We start from the raw sequence: 17,329 nt of genomic DNA, 5'->3' as shown, positions 1-17,329 counted from the left end.
TTCTGAATGGACAAATTTGTAGGGTGGTGGTGGGCTGTGTTGCCCAGGCAAAATAAAGTGTTGGGACACACAGCTTTTGAGTTGTCTCTGCCTACTTTTGCTGAATAAGTTGTTATTTTCTGAGAACAGGTTTTACTTCAATTAAAATAAGCTAATTTAGCAGAAGGATAAATACAAGTGCAACAAACGCATGTACTATTAAAAGCAAAGCTTCTGAAAAGTAGCCTGTGAGTTTGCATGTGCAAGTTCTTTAGAGATAAATAAAATGCTCTCTGGTAGTATTTATTTTGTTGAAGATGTCTTGATAACATATATGTGGCTTTCAAATTTTGCAGCTATTGAATCCCCTCCCACAATGCCACCAGCGTGCAGGTGCATGTACGGAGGAACGTGCTATCTGGATGAAAGTGGGCTTCCAAAATGCAAGTCAGTATGTTGTTAGGGTACACAACAAAACAAAACTCTTGGAAATGTGTTGGAAATGCTTGAGAAGATGTCATACATCTGCAATAGCATGTTTGTAACAATCACAGAAAAACACATATATGCATAAAAATATCAGCAAATAAGCAATGTAAATGCATCAGTTTGGGGGGAGAAAAGCAACCCCCCCCCCCCAACCCCCCCCCCCCCCCCCAAAAAAAAAAAAACCAAAACCAATAAACAACACAAACCCCAGAAAGGTAAACTTCTGAAGATTCTAGTAAAAGGCTATGCCAAAAAATTGTAATGCTCGGTAAATGTATCTTGGAACAGCCACTAGGTGCCACCAATGCTCTGCTGAAACGAAATCTTTTGGCTTCAGTGACTAGTTTTCTGACTCCGCACTTTTTTATTTCCACTTTTAATTCTATTAAGATAGCAGAGATATTATCTCTATTATCAGTGAAGTATATCATTACTAAGCATGGAGTAATGTCATGTAGATAAACATTACAGAATATAATAATAAAGCTGATATCCTAGACTTCATAAAAGCCATTCAGTCACCTGTCCTTCTTACTCTTACAGGTGTTCTTATGGCTACACTGGGAATTATTGTGAAATAGGATTGTCAAAGGGAGTGCCTCCTGGAACAAGTAAGCTTCAACTATATATTGCACTTGATATTTTGAGCTAAGGAATGTATAATACCTCATTATGACACCTGTTCAGGGTCAAACTTATAATTCTCTGGGCTCTTTTTTGCACTGAACTATGCTTGCTTGAATGTTTGTTTATTGTTCTGTCTTCGATAGCAGCAGTAGCAGTGTTGCTGACAATCATACTAATCATAATAATTGGAGTATTGGCGGTTGGAGGCTTTTTTAACTACAGACGAACAGGCTCCCTTTTACCAGCGCTTCCCAAACTACCGAGGTATGTTTTGAAGGCTTTCATAGTGCCTGTGCACTGAAAATGTATGTTTGTTCTTAAATATTTTTGAAAAATCCAGTTTGTTTGCCATGTGCCTATTCTGTTGGAATATGGCAAGTGCAGTGTTGCAGAAATTCCAGCAGATTTTTGATTCCAAGCAATACCATAGCTGATCATTATTTAACAAAGGACTATTGTAAAACTCTTCTACATTCTAAATTAGCTCTAAATAATGAGCGATATAGAAGACTGTTTACCAGATCTGGAACTGGATATTCAGTTCCAAAAGATACAAAAGACCATAGTTACATATGTTGTAATGGTTTATAAAACGTTGTCAGAAGATGATTCTGGCAAAGAAATCTTTTTAACATAGAAATATTGAGCTTATCTGCCATGCTGTATTTATCTGTTTAAAAATAATATGGGGCCTGTGCAATGATCTTCTGTCTCTTTCTGGTGCCTGAGAAATCTGGGCTTTTTGTAAGTTCCTGCTCTCCTGACAGTCATACTGTCCAGTGAAAAACAGCTTTGTGAAATATCATGCAAAAATATGTGATTTTTTAAATCAGAGGAAGATGAAGAAAAAATATTTGTATTTATTTTATTTTTTTAAAAAAAGATGTCAGAATATGATGCTTCAAAATTCTTTTAGCTTTAAGCAAATTATATGTTTTTAGAGGCATGAAGCTGCATCTTCATAGTTTTTGCACCAATTTCTCAGTCGTAGCTCTCAAATCAGTGTAATTAAATAATTGTAATTAGCAATGTCAATGTAGCTATAATTGCTTTCTCTAGGATTACACTAAACTAATTACATTTATTTATGACTTGATGTAGTTAAATTGGGGCACAATTTTTGTGTGGATCAATCCTGCAGGACAAAGAGTTTGTAAGAGATCTCCAAGCTGCTTACTGAGATTGCCTGTCTCTTGCTTTCTTGAATGGAAATTTTCTGCATTGTCAGATATTGAACAAATACAAATTTCAATGCACTAGCTGAAACTTTACTGTTCAACAATACTTCTCATATAAGTTACAAGGCTGTGTGAAATGGAGATGTCAGGTTTTTGTCTGTGAGGTTGATTCACAGTTTTCATTTCTGCCATGAATACGCCTTAATACTGCCATGAATACGCCTTAATACTGCCATTGCTCAATCCTTCTTTAAACTGTTAACTTGTACCTTTACTGCAGAGTTAACTCAAACCTATAGCTTAGCTGTTAGCCTTAACGTGGGACTTGTCCATGTACAGGAATCGTAGCTAAGATTTATGTTTTTTAAATTGAATCAGCTGATGCCTATGGGGCCAACTGGTAAAGTGCATGCACAACACACCAGCTGTAGGCAAGAGTTTTAGCACAAGCCAGCTCCAATGAGGACACACGAATGGAAAGATTATTTCAATGCTTCTGTCTTCCTTCAAGTTAGGCAAATTTGACAAAATTAACCAAAAGGTTAACTCTGCACTGGATTGGGAGTTGCACGCTCAGAGTTCTGTGTGGAAGGTCCTGTATTTGGCTACTCACTACTATCTTTCACTGCTCCTACTGTTTTGAGCCTGACTCTGTTCTTTCAGCTCATTTCCGACTATTTCCCATGCAAATCTAATGTGCATTTGTGGTTACTGTAAATCTATATGCAGAGTGAACATTTGCTTATATGAAAACAGTATCTTGTAGGTATCTTGATGATTTGCATACATAAACGTCTTTAGTATAGGTGTTGGAATTATAGCACCAATTTGTATGCCATTTCAGCTGCATTTTTAAAAAAATCAATTTTAATGATTTTGAATAACTGAGTGCATTCATGCATTTGTAAATCAACACTGAAGTAAGAGTAGTCAAAATGTAGGTAAGTTTGTGGGAATTGTAGTTCATTGAGTTCATTTGCTGTCTACAGGAGCACACATAAAGATAGTTGAGATCATTCTGAATCGACTAACTTAGGTTAAAAAAACCTGTTGAACTAATGCAGAAATACTACTTCTAGTGCCCTCACTAGCTTAATTATAGCAAAAATTCCAAATTATAATTATACTTAGAAGAACTAGAAGAATCTGTTTTATAAGCTCTCTTTCTGTATAATTTGTTCTTTTCTTTTTTTTTTTTTTTTTTTTTTTTTAGTCTAAGCAGTCTTGTAAAATCTACTGAAAATGGCAATGGGGTAACTTTCCGATCTGGAGCAGATGTGAGTATGGACATAGGAGTCTCTGGCTTTGGAGGAGACTCTGCTATAGACAGAGCAATGCAAATGGTAAGGTTTATTCTGAAACAATTTTTTTAAACTGTGTTCTTTTAATGTCACTTTTAGTTTATAGAGGGAAAACTTTTATTTAAAAATATAGTGAGATGATAAATGTGTTCTAGAAAAAGAAGTGAACATTAACTGATAATTTCCTGAAAAAGATTTTTGTAAATTGAAGGCAATGACAAATGCAGGCTGTTCTTCAAAATAATGTGACTTTTCTCAATATTTATATGGTAGAAATTAAGTCAACTACCTCCTTTCCTATTTCAGCATATTCATGGAATATATGGGGAATGAATAGGCAAATAAATAAAAATATTGTAACAAGAAATTTGTTGAGGGCCTTTGTGTTCTATAGAACAGGTTAAAATGTGTGGGTTTCAGATCCAGGCTGTATGTTAGAAACTTCAGAGGTAAAACTCAGGCCTAACCACAGGATACACTACTTTGCACAACAAACAATAAATCGGACAGTTTCTTGTTTTAGTGAGTTGAAACAAATCATGTTGAATAGTTTTGGGGACATCATAAAGTGTAAGTCTACTTCATCCATGTTTTGTTATGCACATGAGAGAAATAGCACATCCTTGTGTTTCCTGTACTATATAGTTTTTCCATGGAAAAAAAATTCCCCTGTTTACCACAAGAAGTACCATGTACAAAAGACATTTTACTTACAGGAAACAGATCACAGTTATGTTTGAATAATAAGCACTTCATAGAATCATAGAATGGTTTGGAAGGGACCTTAAAGATCGCCTAGTTCCAACCCCCCTGCTACAGGCAGGGACACCCTCCACTAGACCAGCTTGCCCAAAGCCCCATCCAACCTGGCCCTGAACATTTCCAAGAAGGGGGCAACCACAGGTTCTCTGGGTAACCTGTTCCAGTGCCTCACCACCCTCACGGTAAAGAATTTCTTCCTAATATCTAATCCAAATCTACTCTCCTTCAGCTTAAAGTCATTACCCCTTGTCCTATCACTTCATGCCCTTGTAAACAGTCCCTCTCCAGCTTTCTTGTAGGCCTCCTTTTAGGTACTGGAAGGCTGCTCTAAGGATTCCCTGGAGCCTTCTCTTCTCCAGGCTGAACAACCCCCAACTCTCTCAGCCTGTCTTCACAGGAGAGGTGCTCCAGCCCTTTGATCATCTTTGTGGCCCTCCTCTGGACTTGCTCCAACAGGTCCATAGCTTTCTTGTCCTGGGGACCCCAGAGCTGGTCGCAGAACACCAGGTGGGGTCTCACAAGAGCAGAATAGAGGGGGAGAATCATCTCCCTCAACCTGCTGGTCACGCTGTTTTTGATGCAGCCCAGGACACGGTTGGCTTTCTGGGTTGCTAGCACGCATTGCTGGGTCATGTTGAGCTTCTCATCAACCACCGCCCCTAAGTCCTTCTCCTCAGGGCAGTTCTCTATTCTCTGCCCAGCCTGTAGTTGTGCTTGGAATTGCCGCAACCCATGTGCAGGACCTTGCATTGGCCTAGTTGAACTTCATGAGGTTCACATGGGCCCATCTCTCAAGCCTGTCAAGGTCTCTCTGGATGGCCTCCTTTCCCTCCAGCATGTCGACCGCACCACACAGCTTGGTGTCGTCAGCAAACTTGCTGAGGGTGCACTCAATCCCACTGTCCATGCCGTTGACAAAGATGTTAAAAAGCGCCGGTCCCAATACCAACCCCTGAGGAATGCACTCGTCACAGGTCTCCACTTGGACATGGAGCCATTGACCACAACTCTTTGAGTGCGACCATCCAGCCAATTCATTATCCACTGAGTGGTCCATCCAATTTAGAGACAAGGATATTGTGCAGGACAGTGTCAAGTGTTTTGCACAAGTCCACATAGATGATGCCAATTGCTCTTTCCGTATCCACCAATGCTGTAACCCTGTTGTAGAATTTGTAGAAATTTGTTAGGCACCATTTGCCCTTAGTGAAGCCATGTTGGCTCTAACCGCTCACCTGCTGCAAAGTCTATGCTGGAAACTTCTGAAACTTTGAAAGTTAAATTACAGACTGAACTGACAGTAAATTAATATGAAATGGAACAGCCAGTTTCAAATAAGCCCATAATACATGTATATGACATTTTTCTAGATGAAGAAACACACTTTTTGTTAAAACTAGGCAGCTTGTGTATGAAACAACCATATGAACATTTCAATAAACACTGGGAAAATAGCTTTAGGCTTGAATATTACCTCAAACCTTTTTAATGCATGAAAAACTTTATGATACTTTCCATTTTCTAGCCTAATACTGACATACTGAAGTCCAACTGATGCAGTTTTTACATTGCTAATAACAGGTCTAGCTACAGGCTATTTATACTGAAGTGGTGTTAATTCTCCCTATGTATTCAGAGTCTAAAAAAAAAATTGTACAGTTCACTGGGAAAGAATTCCAAGGGTTTGATTTATGGCAACTGTGGGATGTGCCTCCTAAAATTGTAACATCACATATGCATAAGTAGATGTTAGAGGGATGTCTTTGTGTGGCTGTTCTTAGCCAAGCTAGACTAATTTGAGGGAGCTGACAGGAGTTCACTGTGTGGTAGAGAGCTATATACTCTGGTAGCACCAAGCGTGGATCCTTATGGGATGAAGCAGTAGTTTGTAGAAATGAAGCAGGTTTAAAGAACTAGCTGATATACTATCCCCTGTTATTCCTCACTGTTCCTGTGATGGGGCTGTGACAAGGAGCAGAAGTAGTGAGTCTAGGTGGGGTTTTTGTTTTCATTACCCTTCTACCTGTTGATGTTTAGGTGGTTAGTCCCAGGTGACTATCCTTCTGTGGCACTAAATATTTTCTTAAGAAGTACTTAACTCAGCACCTTTGCCCACCTGCTGTGAGCACCGTAGCTGCAGCTCAGGGTCTGGCAATATGCGTGAAGTAGCTGCTATCCCCACAGTGGTCTTCGTGCATGGACAAAATATTGATTTATAATAAGAGATGTGCTAAAAACTGTGAAACACTTTATTTCTGACATAACTCATATGTTATGACTGAGGGGATGCATTTACTGCTTTGCTCAAAAAATATAGCAATTTCCCTGCTGGGACAGAATGAATGAATCTCATTCTTTTATATTTCAGATAATGCTTATTAATTTGTATGTAATTTTGTAGTCTCTAAAGTGAAATAGTTATTTTGGAATTATGCTTCCTTTGATATCTCTTCCCGGTTCAATGTGTGATTTGTGAGAGTCATTTTTCCTCATCATAAAATACTTTGAGTCAATTATTGAAATGTGGGGGGTTTTTTGTCCAGCTAGGAAATGGGGTAATATTGGAACAATCAATGGTCAAGGCTGCTAAGCCAGGGAGTAAAATAATGGATGGCAAACTAACATTATGATTTTAACAGATACTAGATTTTGTCTAAGCCTCTGTGAAAGTAAACATACATTGTTTCCTGAGATGAAAAACTAGACTATAAATTAATTCCTAGGAATATGGATGTGTTTATTGCACTGCAGTTTTGTTTGGGTTTTTTTGTTTGTTTGTTGTGGGTTTTTTTCCTTCATAGAATGAAAACTTTGCAGTGGAGTCTGGAAAGCAGCCGATAACATTTGAAAATCCAATGTATGCAACCAGAGATGGTGGAGCTAGCACAGTCAGTGCGGTTACAGTCGTTCGGCCAACGCATGTAAAAGAAATTTAGACTTTACTTTCCATCTTTCATTTTCCTCTATGACCTTTTCTTCTTTGAAGTGCGTTGATTTTCCTTCTTCTCCTACAGGTAGCAACAGCTGGTAGTGAAGAAAATGAAAACTTTGAAAATCCTGTGTATGCCTCTGTGATATCTGCTAGTCCAAGGGAACCCCCTCAGAGTACAGATGCACCTCAGGTAGGACATAGAAATCCTCTGAAGCTGCCTCGTTTGTTTTTAACAATCAAGATCAAAGTATTACTTCATCTAGATTATTGATACATTTTTATGTCTTCAAATCCATCTGAAGGAGCTGATGGTGGCTTGTTTACAGGACTAATTTCACACATTGTACACTAAAAAGCACCTCTGAGCTTTGAAATGACAGTTCTGTCAACCTGTTGTTGTAGTTTCATATCCCTCAGTTAATTTATCTTGTGTTGTTTTCAAGGCAGCTTTTTCCAGTTTGACCTATTTGTCTGGAACGACAGGCCTCCGTGAATTAATTTAGTCACTTTTATTGCCTTCTGGCCTAGCCTCGTGAATAGTGCTTTAGGTAAAATAACTGTAACTGGTGATCTACCAGAAAAGAAAGTTAGGTCCTATGCTTAGAATTGCAACATGGTAAGGTAAGAACATCCAGCTGAAATCACTGAGTGAGTAGTCAGTGCATGTGAAATCTAACAAAAGTGATGTCAGTTTCCAGAGAAGTTGTGAGAAAAATGTGTAAAGTTCGAATAATTTTTATGTTTCAGGAATCAAAGTGGAGTTTCTTCAAGAGAAAAATGAAACAAAACACCAATTTTGAAAACCCGATATATGCAGAGGTATTGCTTAATATTTTATAATTCTATTTTTCAGCTAATGTACTGGTGGACTTTGTTCTTGCTTTCACAGGATAAAGATTATGGGTAGATTCTGCTGCTAAGTGAAGCAGCACAAAAATTCCAGCCCAGGTCAAGGTAGGACTGAAGTGGTTTTGAGAAAAGTTACACAATCTTGTGCAGAATAAGGTGTTCAGCATGCATCCAGCTGAGGCAGCACAGCTGCATTGCCCACATCTCTGCTTTCCCAGCCCAAGCACTGTCGCCTGCTCCTGCTCCAGGATCTCAGGTGCTGGTTTCAGCTCGCTGGTGCATTCTGGTACAGCTCAGGCACCCAGCGCAAGTGGGAGTCTATTGTGCTGCACTGGGAGTGAAGTGTCTATTTCTGCCCTCTCAGTCCTGGCTTCAGCACTGCACAAAAATTCAATAGCTCTGCGTACTGCAGTCTTGTTTCGATACCAACCCTATTTTTTTCATCCATACAGTTGGATGAGACAGTTCTTTTAAGGTGGTGTGCGGGGGGGTGGTATGTGAGCTGGAGGAATTCTCCCCTGGCTTGGGTATGAAGGTTTGGAGTTCTACTGACTTGAGACAGTAATTTCAGCCCTTTTCATCTTAACAGTTTAAAATTTGCAGATGGCCTAAGTGACTTAAGAACCTCAGTCTCACACTCACATGACTAAACCTAGCTGCCTTTTGTGAAGAATTTAGGTTTCTAATGCTTGAACAAGGTGAGAGAGGAAGGTCAGGAAGCCAGGCATTCATTTCCCCAGCACTAATGAATGTAACTATTTACAAACAGCAGTAGTGCCAATGTTATCTACATTCAGGTACGTGCATATAGACATATCAAGCTACTGCTGACATTAAGCATTAAAATAGAAGTCCCAGTGTGTGGAGTAAGTTTTTAGTAGTGTATTTACTCAGCTGTACCCTCTGAGGTGAAATTAGCATTTAATTTTGTTACAGGCAGTGACTTGCAGAAATAACTTATACCATGACACTTGACTTTAGCAAAATACTTGGATATTTATTGAACATTTCTGAAAGTTAAGGTTGGGTGTTTTGTAGATTAGAATGTAAACTCAGTTTTTATGATTATTGTTTCAGATGGAAAAGGAACAGCAACAGGACACTGAAAATGTCCCTACTTCTTCTCCTTCACTGCCTCCCAAGATTACTCTAAGGAGAGACCAAGCATTAGCTTATACAGCAACAGAGGATACATTTAAAGACACCGCCAATCTTGTTAAAGAGGACTCTGTGGTATAACTAGGTAACTGATTTAGGGAAAATTAGACACATCCATTTGCACATATATTTTTTATAAACAGAAGAGTAAGGTTCACATTCAAATGCTTTATAAAAATATATATATACATCTCTTAGACAATGGCTAGAGATGTATCTTGAAACTATGCCTTGTTTTTTGACAAATGCCAATTTCTATTTTTATGAACAATTATCATGATGTACTATATGTATATCTTTGCACTGAAGCTGTCTGAAAGTAATGTTATAAATATATTGTACATTTGTAAATTTGTGAAAGATTATCTTGTTCGGTGATGTTGCTAGTAGAAATCTGTATGGAATTGGTCATATCTGTAGAGATAAATTCATTATATAAATGCTTAAACTAAAAAAGAACCAAACAAGGCAAATGTAGGAACAGTACTGATTTACAGGATTGTTAGAGTATATATTTATAACAGCACCTTTTAAAACTTCTACTGGTGCTCCGGGCATCTTTACCACCTATTTTATATACTAGTGTATGTAAAAATGGGTGTCTCTGTTGATCTTGTGTTAAACAAAAGATGGAAGAGTCAATGCAGCATCATTATGCTGAATAATGAACCTGTGCAAAATGTTCTTACAATATTTTAACTGCTGAGATGAAATAATTTCCTCTCAATCCATAAGACACATACTTTTCCTCTAGGTTCAATTAACACTGTTCCATTAATAGACTTCTTGAAAAGATCTGTTATATTTAGATTTTAGTGCCATGAGTACTTAATTTAATGAGATTTTCTCCTGCTCATCAATGGAATAGCTCTGTTCTTGGCTGGAATCTCTGGAAGTAATTTGTACTATTAAATGAGGTAGCTAGATTTCCATAACAGCTTATTTCCAAACAGCAAAATATGAAAGATATTGGTTCATTTAAGAAATTATTCAGGTTTTTTAATGTGAAAATTTAATTTTATTGACTATTTATTTCCTGAGGTGGACATTAATAGAAAGGGAAACAATTTCTACTAATGCAGTCTTTGTAGTTATCTGGTTATTTCTATAACTTTCCATCATAATATACTATATGTACATCTTATAAGATTTTCTATTAATTAGCTAAGATAGTTTCCACAACATGAACTATTTGAGGAAACTCTGAGTACCACTGCAGGAACATGTTATTCAGCATTCCTGGCTAGCTACTCATATAATTTAAAGATTCCTAAAGTTATAATCATTGAGGCTTCTGCTATTTGATTGTTTTATATCTGAGTTCTCAAAATACATACTATTTCTAATTAGAATGCTTATAATTACTTTGTAATGTACTTTGATTAGAAAAGACAACTGGAAAATGATGCTGCTGAATAAATCTAATAAATGTATTTTATCACATCCTTATTCCATAATTTGTGTCAAGGCTCTATGTACTTTTTTCAGTTGTGGAGACTTAGTGCACTCTGAGATGAAAACAACAGTGCTTTAGATAAATAAGAATAGTGCTTACTGCTTCACACAGCTGTCTAAAGTTGTTGATATTACATCACTGACATCATATCACTGTAAGTGTGAAAACTGCCCCCTTACACACATTAAATAAACTGGTCCTTGAAACAGGAAACTCTTATAACTGATTGTAAGAGACTGACTGTCAAGGTAGTATGGACATGAGCGATTAAAACCTTAGTTCAATTAACTTCGATATCTGAGTGCTTTAATGTAGAAAATTCCTTAGAATCTGGGACACAGCATACACATCTGTAAGGCTGTGAGAAAGGATTTCTTTGAAAGGCAGGTGGCTGTTCTTAAGGAAAGAGTTGAAAATAGTTTTTTTAAATAGAGAAGGCAGGGCTGCAATTTACCACAGGAAAAAGTATCATCAGTGTTGTGAATAGTCTTTGTCAACAGAAAGATTTGTAACCAGTTCTGGAGCAAACTGCTAATACGTCAGTCATGCATCAGAGAGACCTTTTTTCCCCCTATAAGAATTTTAACTTTTCAGATGTGGAAGAAAACCATCCCTGGGATACTGTATAGATAGGTGGTATGTAGATTTGATTGTTCAACATACCTGATGGTGAAGGATTCCTAAGCTTCAACTGGGCTTCTTCCTCTCAGTAGCATACCACAATGTACCCTTCCGATTATGGAAAGTTTAATTTTTGGTACTTTGTTGAACAGAAGCTTTAGATTCTATTCCTAACTTCGATTTTTCACTTGTATTCTTTTTCCCTTATGGGTACAGTCCCTGCTTGGATTCTCAAATTCTGGATTCATTCAGTTTCAAAGGTGGGCGATTTTTAGAGATTTCAGCACCTCTCTGTAATCTGCCACTCTAGGGCTGATAAATTACACCATGAAGCTTTTTCATGCCCATTCTCCTTACAGCTGTCAGGCCCGATAGAACTATCTCTCTGCAGGTATTTGTCATGAAATGAAGTAAAATAAATTTATTCTTGACACCATTTGCCAGAGAATAGAACCTCAGTGAAATACTTAAAGGTTACTAAACACTTTTTACATTCTGTCCCTTTCTTGCGTGTGTGTGTGTACAACCACACATACACGCCCCCTCTCACACTCACAGAGTGATGAAACTCCTTTTCTTACATTTGGAGTTCTGACCTGCACATGGTCTTTTTGTAAGCTTAATTGAATTGCACATTAATGATTAATCACCAGTGCAGCTCTTTAGCAAATAAAACCTTTACCCTCTTCAATTTTAATATCTCTAGGAACACCAGTTTGTGAGCCTCTGGCCAGCAGCTTAACAGATAGAAATAGTGTACAAGAGGCACAGTAACCTCAACTAACATTTTGCCATTCTGAACACACTCTTTGTACGGTCAAAATAATTTGCCATAGCATACACTAATGACCTGTTTCAACTAATGAGTGAAATGATCATCCTTTTAACTTGCAAAGCACACTGAGGATGAAAGAAATGTGAATGCATATTATTTTTAATATTTTCCTCATAAACTATACTAATATTAGGAAGAAAGTAAAAATATAAGTGTGGATACCCTATTTGCATAGTAACCGAGTACAATGTAGTTTTGATATTCCCTGTAATTGCATATCTGTAAAATAGCTTCTGTTTTATCTCTGCACAGTGCAATACTCAGGTGATTAGATGTGGTCAAATACTGCAATTGTAATTTTTGGAATATGTTGCCATAGCTGGGCTTTGTTATTATTTGATTTCATGTCTTGTGTTCAGTAGCTTGTGAAGTTTAGCAACTCCTGAATATGACCATGAGCAAACCCCTCATGAAATAGATGACTAATTCTGACTAAATACATTCTGTAAGGTACATGTATAAGATACATGTTCTGAAAGGCTATTGTTTTATTTCAAGTTCACTAGCAGCCTATATGTTGATGAAGTCTACTTGAAAAACTGATTCTTGTAGTGATTTTTTTTCTTATTTAAAATTTTTTTAGTGAGTAGTATTAACCAGCTTTGTAGCTGAATATTTTATGAATGCAGATCCTATAGAGGTATCATTTCTGAGCATAAAAAATTACCTTCAAAAACATGCTGAATTTACAAGCCTGACTGCAAACTCAGAAATTCCAGGTAAGGAGGGATGGGAGGTGGGAGATGGAGAATGTGTCTTCTGAAGGGAATTTAAGCAGTCTAGTAACCAGTAAAGAGGAGGACATCTGGTTTTGACAGGATGCATATTTATTTCCACAGAGCTGATACTGGTTTAATACTAAATGTTAATTAGAACTCCAGGAACTGATCTCCCACTAGCTGCTGGAGCTGGAAATGTCATACACAGCACCATGTCAGATAAATAGCTTGGGGCATAGGAGAGAAACAGCCAAAAGAACTTTGCATCCCATCCAGCTGCGTATCGTGTCCTGGGGTACTTTGCTATCAGGGCATGTTCCATGCATTTTATGACCTTAGAAATATCAGAGTCACACAGTCTTTTCACTGATGATCTTTGAGCTTTTATATCTGCAAAGAAGAAAATAAACCTGGAAAGCATTTATATGTAACATTCTCTGCAAGAGGATACATTAAATTCAATGATTTGGCTACAGCTTCAGGCTTGCTTTAAACTACTGGCTCAAGTACTGAGAGCAGTATAGCTACAGCAGAGCAGAGACCAGAAAGGCTGCAGAACACCCCCAGATCCTGGTAAACAGAAACCTCCCCGGCCCGTATTGTGAGCCAGATGTTACGTACACAGTAAGTGCGTGTGACACAGCACAACTTTTCAGATATCAGTAAGCCATAAATTTAGCATATGGTCATAGCAATTCATTCCCCTGGAGCATTCACCTCTTAGGTATGGAGGGACTAAGGATGGTAGCGTGACATCGCATCTCACCAATCTCATGTGGGAACTAATAGCACAGGTCTCATCTGACATACCCATTGCTGACTGTTCTGGACTATGTATTCTTAACAAACATTAATGAAGTCCAGCAAACATTCACAGAATCACAGATTGGTTGAGGATGGAAGGGACCTCTGGTTCAATCCTCCCTGCTCAAGCTCGGACACCCAGACCAGGTTGCCCAGGACCATGTCCACATGGCTTTTGAGTATCTCCAAGGATGGAGACTCCATAACCTCCCTGGGCAACCTGTGCCAGTGCTTGGTCACCCTCACAGTAAAAATGTGTTTCCTGATCTTCAGCAGGAACATCCTGTGTTTCGGTGTGTGCCCATTGCCTCGGCTCCTGTCCCTGGGCACCACTGAAAAGAACCTGGCTCTGTCGTCTTTACAGCCTCACTTCAGGTATTTATATACATTGATATGGTCCCCCCTGAGCTTTCATACAGTCCTTTTGCTACTTACATTCAACAAAGTATTTTTCTCCATAGGAGTCCCTGATCTCAGGAATTAGTCTGTTCCAAAGTCTTAAGAGGTATTTCTCGATGACATCTGAATTAACAACTCCTGCCTTAAAGAAAGCATGCTCAACAATGCTTACTTTCACTCCAAAATGCTGCATCTCTATCCTAGAAGAAAAAAACCCAATAGCCATCTCTGACCACCCAGTAATGGCATAAATATTAAACATAAGTAAGTTGAAAGTCTGTCATGTGAGTATTTGAGACTTTGATTCTTATCTTCAAACGTCAGAATATTTTTGACATGTTCAAATTAACTTCATAGCAGTGTATCTGTCCTATAAAAGCGCAGCAGGCAATTAACTCTGAGGAAAAAAAAAAAAAAACAGTATCAGGTAGGTTCACAGGTTTCTGTGTGGTTTATGTTGGACTGATGCAAAGGATGCAGCAGCCAGCTGCATCTTAGCCATGTATTATCAAACTAAAACTTTTGACTATTTCAAATACTGTTGCATCAGTTCAGCTTCCAGCAGGAACAGATTATTAAAGTGCCTGGGAAAAAGTAAAAGGGAGTAAAAATTTTCAATTGGTTTAGAACTTTATTCTCCATCATATGGTTAAATGGCTATGGTTAAGTGATTAAATGTTAGCGCAATAAAGGTTAGCATGTTTTCTGGTAGCATGGTTCCCTCTATGTAATTTTGAGTTGCAATGCGATTCCTTTGGGATGAAAATGGCTTCTTTGTCTTGCTGGGCAGCTCCAGAGACCCAAGCAGTTACATTCCAAAGTGTGCAAAGGAATAGCCCACAGGTACATTAGCCATTAGTTTATATTATGTTTCCTTGGGGCATATAGTTTCTTTATATAAGAGTTCAAAATGGTTTGCAACCAACTTTCCTCATCTTTGTGAAGACAAGTGACCAACATCTTCTTATTTTCCTTTTCCCCTTTAGGCAAGATTTCCAGAGAGAAAACGAGAGGGGCAAACATACAGTCACCGTTCCTCAGCACATCTGGAATCTGTCACACATGTGTTTGTAGCTACTCACCGTAAGGTGTCAGAGAAAGCTTCCATGCCCCATTTGGACAGGCTGTAGCCACCTCCTACAAAAGCCATGAGGCCTTTGGCGTTAACTAGATTGACTACTCTTCCCTCAGCTTTTTTCAGAAGTGGCAGAAGCTTGAGTGTGATTTCAATCAATCCCAGCAGACTAACATCCAGCACTGAGTGGAAGTCTTCAATCCTCAGCCAGTCAGTGGGTGCTACAGGTGCTATTCCTTCAGCATTGCTCACCAAGCCAAAAAGCCCTAAGAGGATTACAAAACCATTTATTTCAGTATGTGGCAATGGCAATATCTTAGTCTAGAGTTTCATGTGTAGCATTGGGAACCAAGCACACAGTCTGCAAAAACTTCAGTGAGATGACCACAGTTGTCTGGGGTTTGCTTGTAAGATCTACTCTGTACACCTGGCAAATTTTGCTGAAGGCCTTAGGCAATGACTCTAAAAGAGCATGGGTAAACTATTAAAGGAAAACTATTTTGATTGGAGATACGGGCCGCCATACTGGGCTTTATTATCCAGATCTGCTCAAGCATGTAGTCTCCTAATACGGACTTACATTCCTGTGAAAATCAAGTAGTCCACGTAAAAGTGGAGAGACTGATTTTTCTGGTTTGGGATCTAAAGGTCTAAACCAGATGTACAGAATTAGTCAATGCTTCTAAAAATATTAGCTTAACCCTGTGTGTTGATAATACTGCTTTACTACCTTATAAATTACTTGAGGACCTTTAGATAAATAGTGACGCTTCCAAGAGTTTGCTGAGGACAACCTGTGCCTGAAGGGAGAGGCTGAAAGTCCAGTGCTCATAAAGAGTTTCTCAGACAGAGGTGACAGCATTAGCAGTGGCTACCCCGACCGAGAACGCGTGGCCTTCCACCAGCTGGAAGCAGGGGCCTGCCGGAGGAGGTAAGTGCTAATAATGACATTGTCCTCACCCTCAATCACTACATTCAAGAATGATCTGGAACTGTCATAGTGAGGCCAACAGTGTTTGACAAGCTTTGAGGAGAAAGTCCTACTGATAGAAGATACGCATTTTGCTGTTTTAGCTACTTAATTAATTAACAAGCCTACTGAATATTTGGTATAACTGTGTGTTACAGCAGGTAGTTGCAGTACTGTGGTCCCCTTTGGCGGCCCTTAACAACTATCGATGCTGAGAAAGAAACGTGTATTGCTATGGTTGAATATATTTACCACGCAGATCTTTTTATCACCCTTTGCCAAAACCAACACTTGTCTTGTTTTTTAACTCCACTCATAGGTATCCAAGGACAAACTTCTCTTTTGAACCAGTGCTCAGAGGTGTGTGATAGCATTAGTGACAGCTACCTATGTAACAGCTCTAAGAAAACTGGCTGAAACAGTGTTTAACTGTTAGAGTCAGTGCAATCGTTGCTGTGTGCATTGCGAAAGTCAGACTTATTCAGCCATGCAAAAAACCCCACTCTTCTGATTACTAGAGGAGGGCTGAAGAAGCCCTGTACCAGCCATTTTTAATTGGGTGGGCTGGTTTTATTGTCAAGAAGGTTTTTTCTGGTACCAGGTAGCACCTTCCCCCCACTGAGATTGTTCAGCTGCACCAAAAGGAGTCTGAAAAACCCACCTGGGAGTGATCTAGTTTTAATAGACTGAGCAACTAGATTTTTAGGCACCCTTGTTGGTAAAAGCGAGGGGAAGCCCAAAAGCATTGCTGGAGAGAATCTCTTTGAACTGAGAAATTACAGAACTGAAGAGTGAATGTGTTTCATCAGTAAGATGAAAAATGCCTCCACAGAGAGGGGAGAGGCACCAGAACTTTTAGCTAGACCAGATTTGGTTATATTGAATAATTTTTCTGGGAAATTGTCACTTACCCTTGCCAGCCGTCTCTTTGGTCACAAACACCACAGCCCTGGCAATGCTGTTGGAGTCAGCTAAGTTCAGGTTCACTGTCTTCAGTGACAGTGAGGAGCAGGACCGTAGCTCTTGGCCTCCTTTTTCTGTGGCACATGCAGCAATGACACAAAATCCCCTTTTGTCAAGCCATTTAGCCAGTGAGTTTCCAAGTCTGGTGTCACAGCCTGTTATGAAAACATGCTTTCCATGCAGGTTTCTCACTCTCTGACTGTCTCTGATGA

At 38.8% G+C, this 17,329-nt stretch overlaps 3 protein-coding genes across 7 annotated transcripts in view; 2 read left to right on the top strand and 1 right to left on the bottom strand.

Annotated features, from left to right (window-relative positions):
• The window catches only part of LRP2 (LDL receptor related protein 2), a 130,624-nt gene extending 119,895 nt beyond the window's left edge, over positions 1-10,729 (top strand). The window contains exons 72-79 of one of the 2 annotated variants that reach the window (XM_054829946.1): positions 336-426; positions 1,012-1,079; positions 1,239-1,359; positions 3,487-3,616; positions 7,138-7,257; positions 7,351-7,458; positions 8,016-8,087; positions 9,195-10,729. In XM_054829946.1, coding sequence (XP_054685921.1) covers positions 336-426; positions 1,012-1,079; positions 1,239-1,359; positions 3,487-3,616; positions 7,138-7,257; positions 7,351-7,458; positions 8,016-8,087; positions 9,195-9,356 — 872 coding nt within the window. In that variant the 3' untranslated portion in view covers positions 9,357-10,729. The remainder of the gene's footprint in view (positions 1-335; positions 427-1,011; positions 1,080-1,238; positions 1,360-3,486; positions 3,617-7,137; positions 7,258-7,350; positions 7,459-8,015; positions 8,088-9,194) is intronic. The other variant, XM_054829947.1, reaches the window with a different exon arrangement.
• A 2,397-nt stretch (positions 10,730-13,126) lies between these two features.
• Positions 13,127-17,329, bottom strand: part of DHRS9 (dehydrogenase/reductase 9) — a 41,773-nt gene continuing 37,570 nt past the window's right edge. The window contains exon 7 of the mRNA XM_054830844.1: positions 13,127-13,296. Coding sequence (XP_054686819.1) covers positions 13,257-13,296 — 40 coding nt within the window. The 3' untranslated portion in view covers positions 13,127-13,256. The remainder of the gene's footprint in view (positions 13,297-17,329) is intronic.
• ABCB11 (ATP binding cassette subfamily B member 11) overlaps positions 13,925-17,329 on the top strand; it is a 72,851-nt gene continuing 69,446 nt past the window's right edge. For 3 of the 4 annotated variants that reach the window (XM_054830831.1, XM_054830830.1, XM_054830828.1), the window contains exons 1-3: positions 13,926-14,085; positions 14,172-14,373; positions 15,096-16,115. The gene's annotated coding sequence lies outside the window, so the exon portion shown is untranslated. Of the gene's footprint in view, positions 14,086-14,171; positions 14,374-15,095; positions 16,116-17,329 lie in introns of all 4 variants that reach the window. The other variant, XM_054830833.1, reaches the window with a different exon arrangement.

Source organism: Grus americana, chromosome 6 (assembly GCF_028858705.1).
Source record: "Grus americana isolate bGruAme1 chromosome 6, bGruAme1.mat, whole genome shotgun sequence".
NCBI lineage: Eukaryota > Metazoa > Chordata > Aves > Gruiformes > Gruidae > Grus > Grus americana.
Note: the sequence above shows the minus strand (reverse complement) of the source record. Positions and strands in the feature narration are given on the sequence as shown.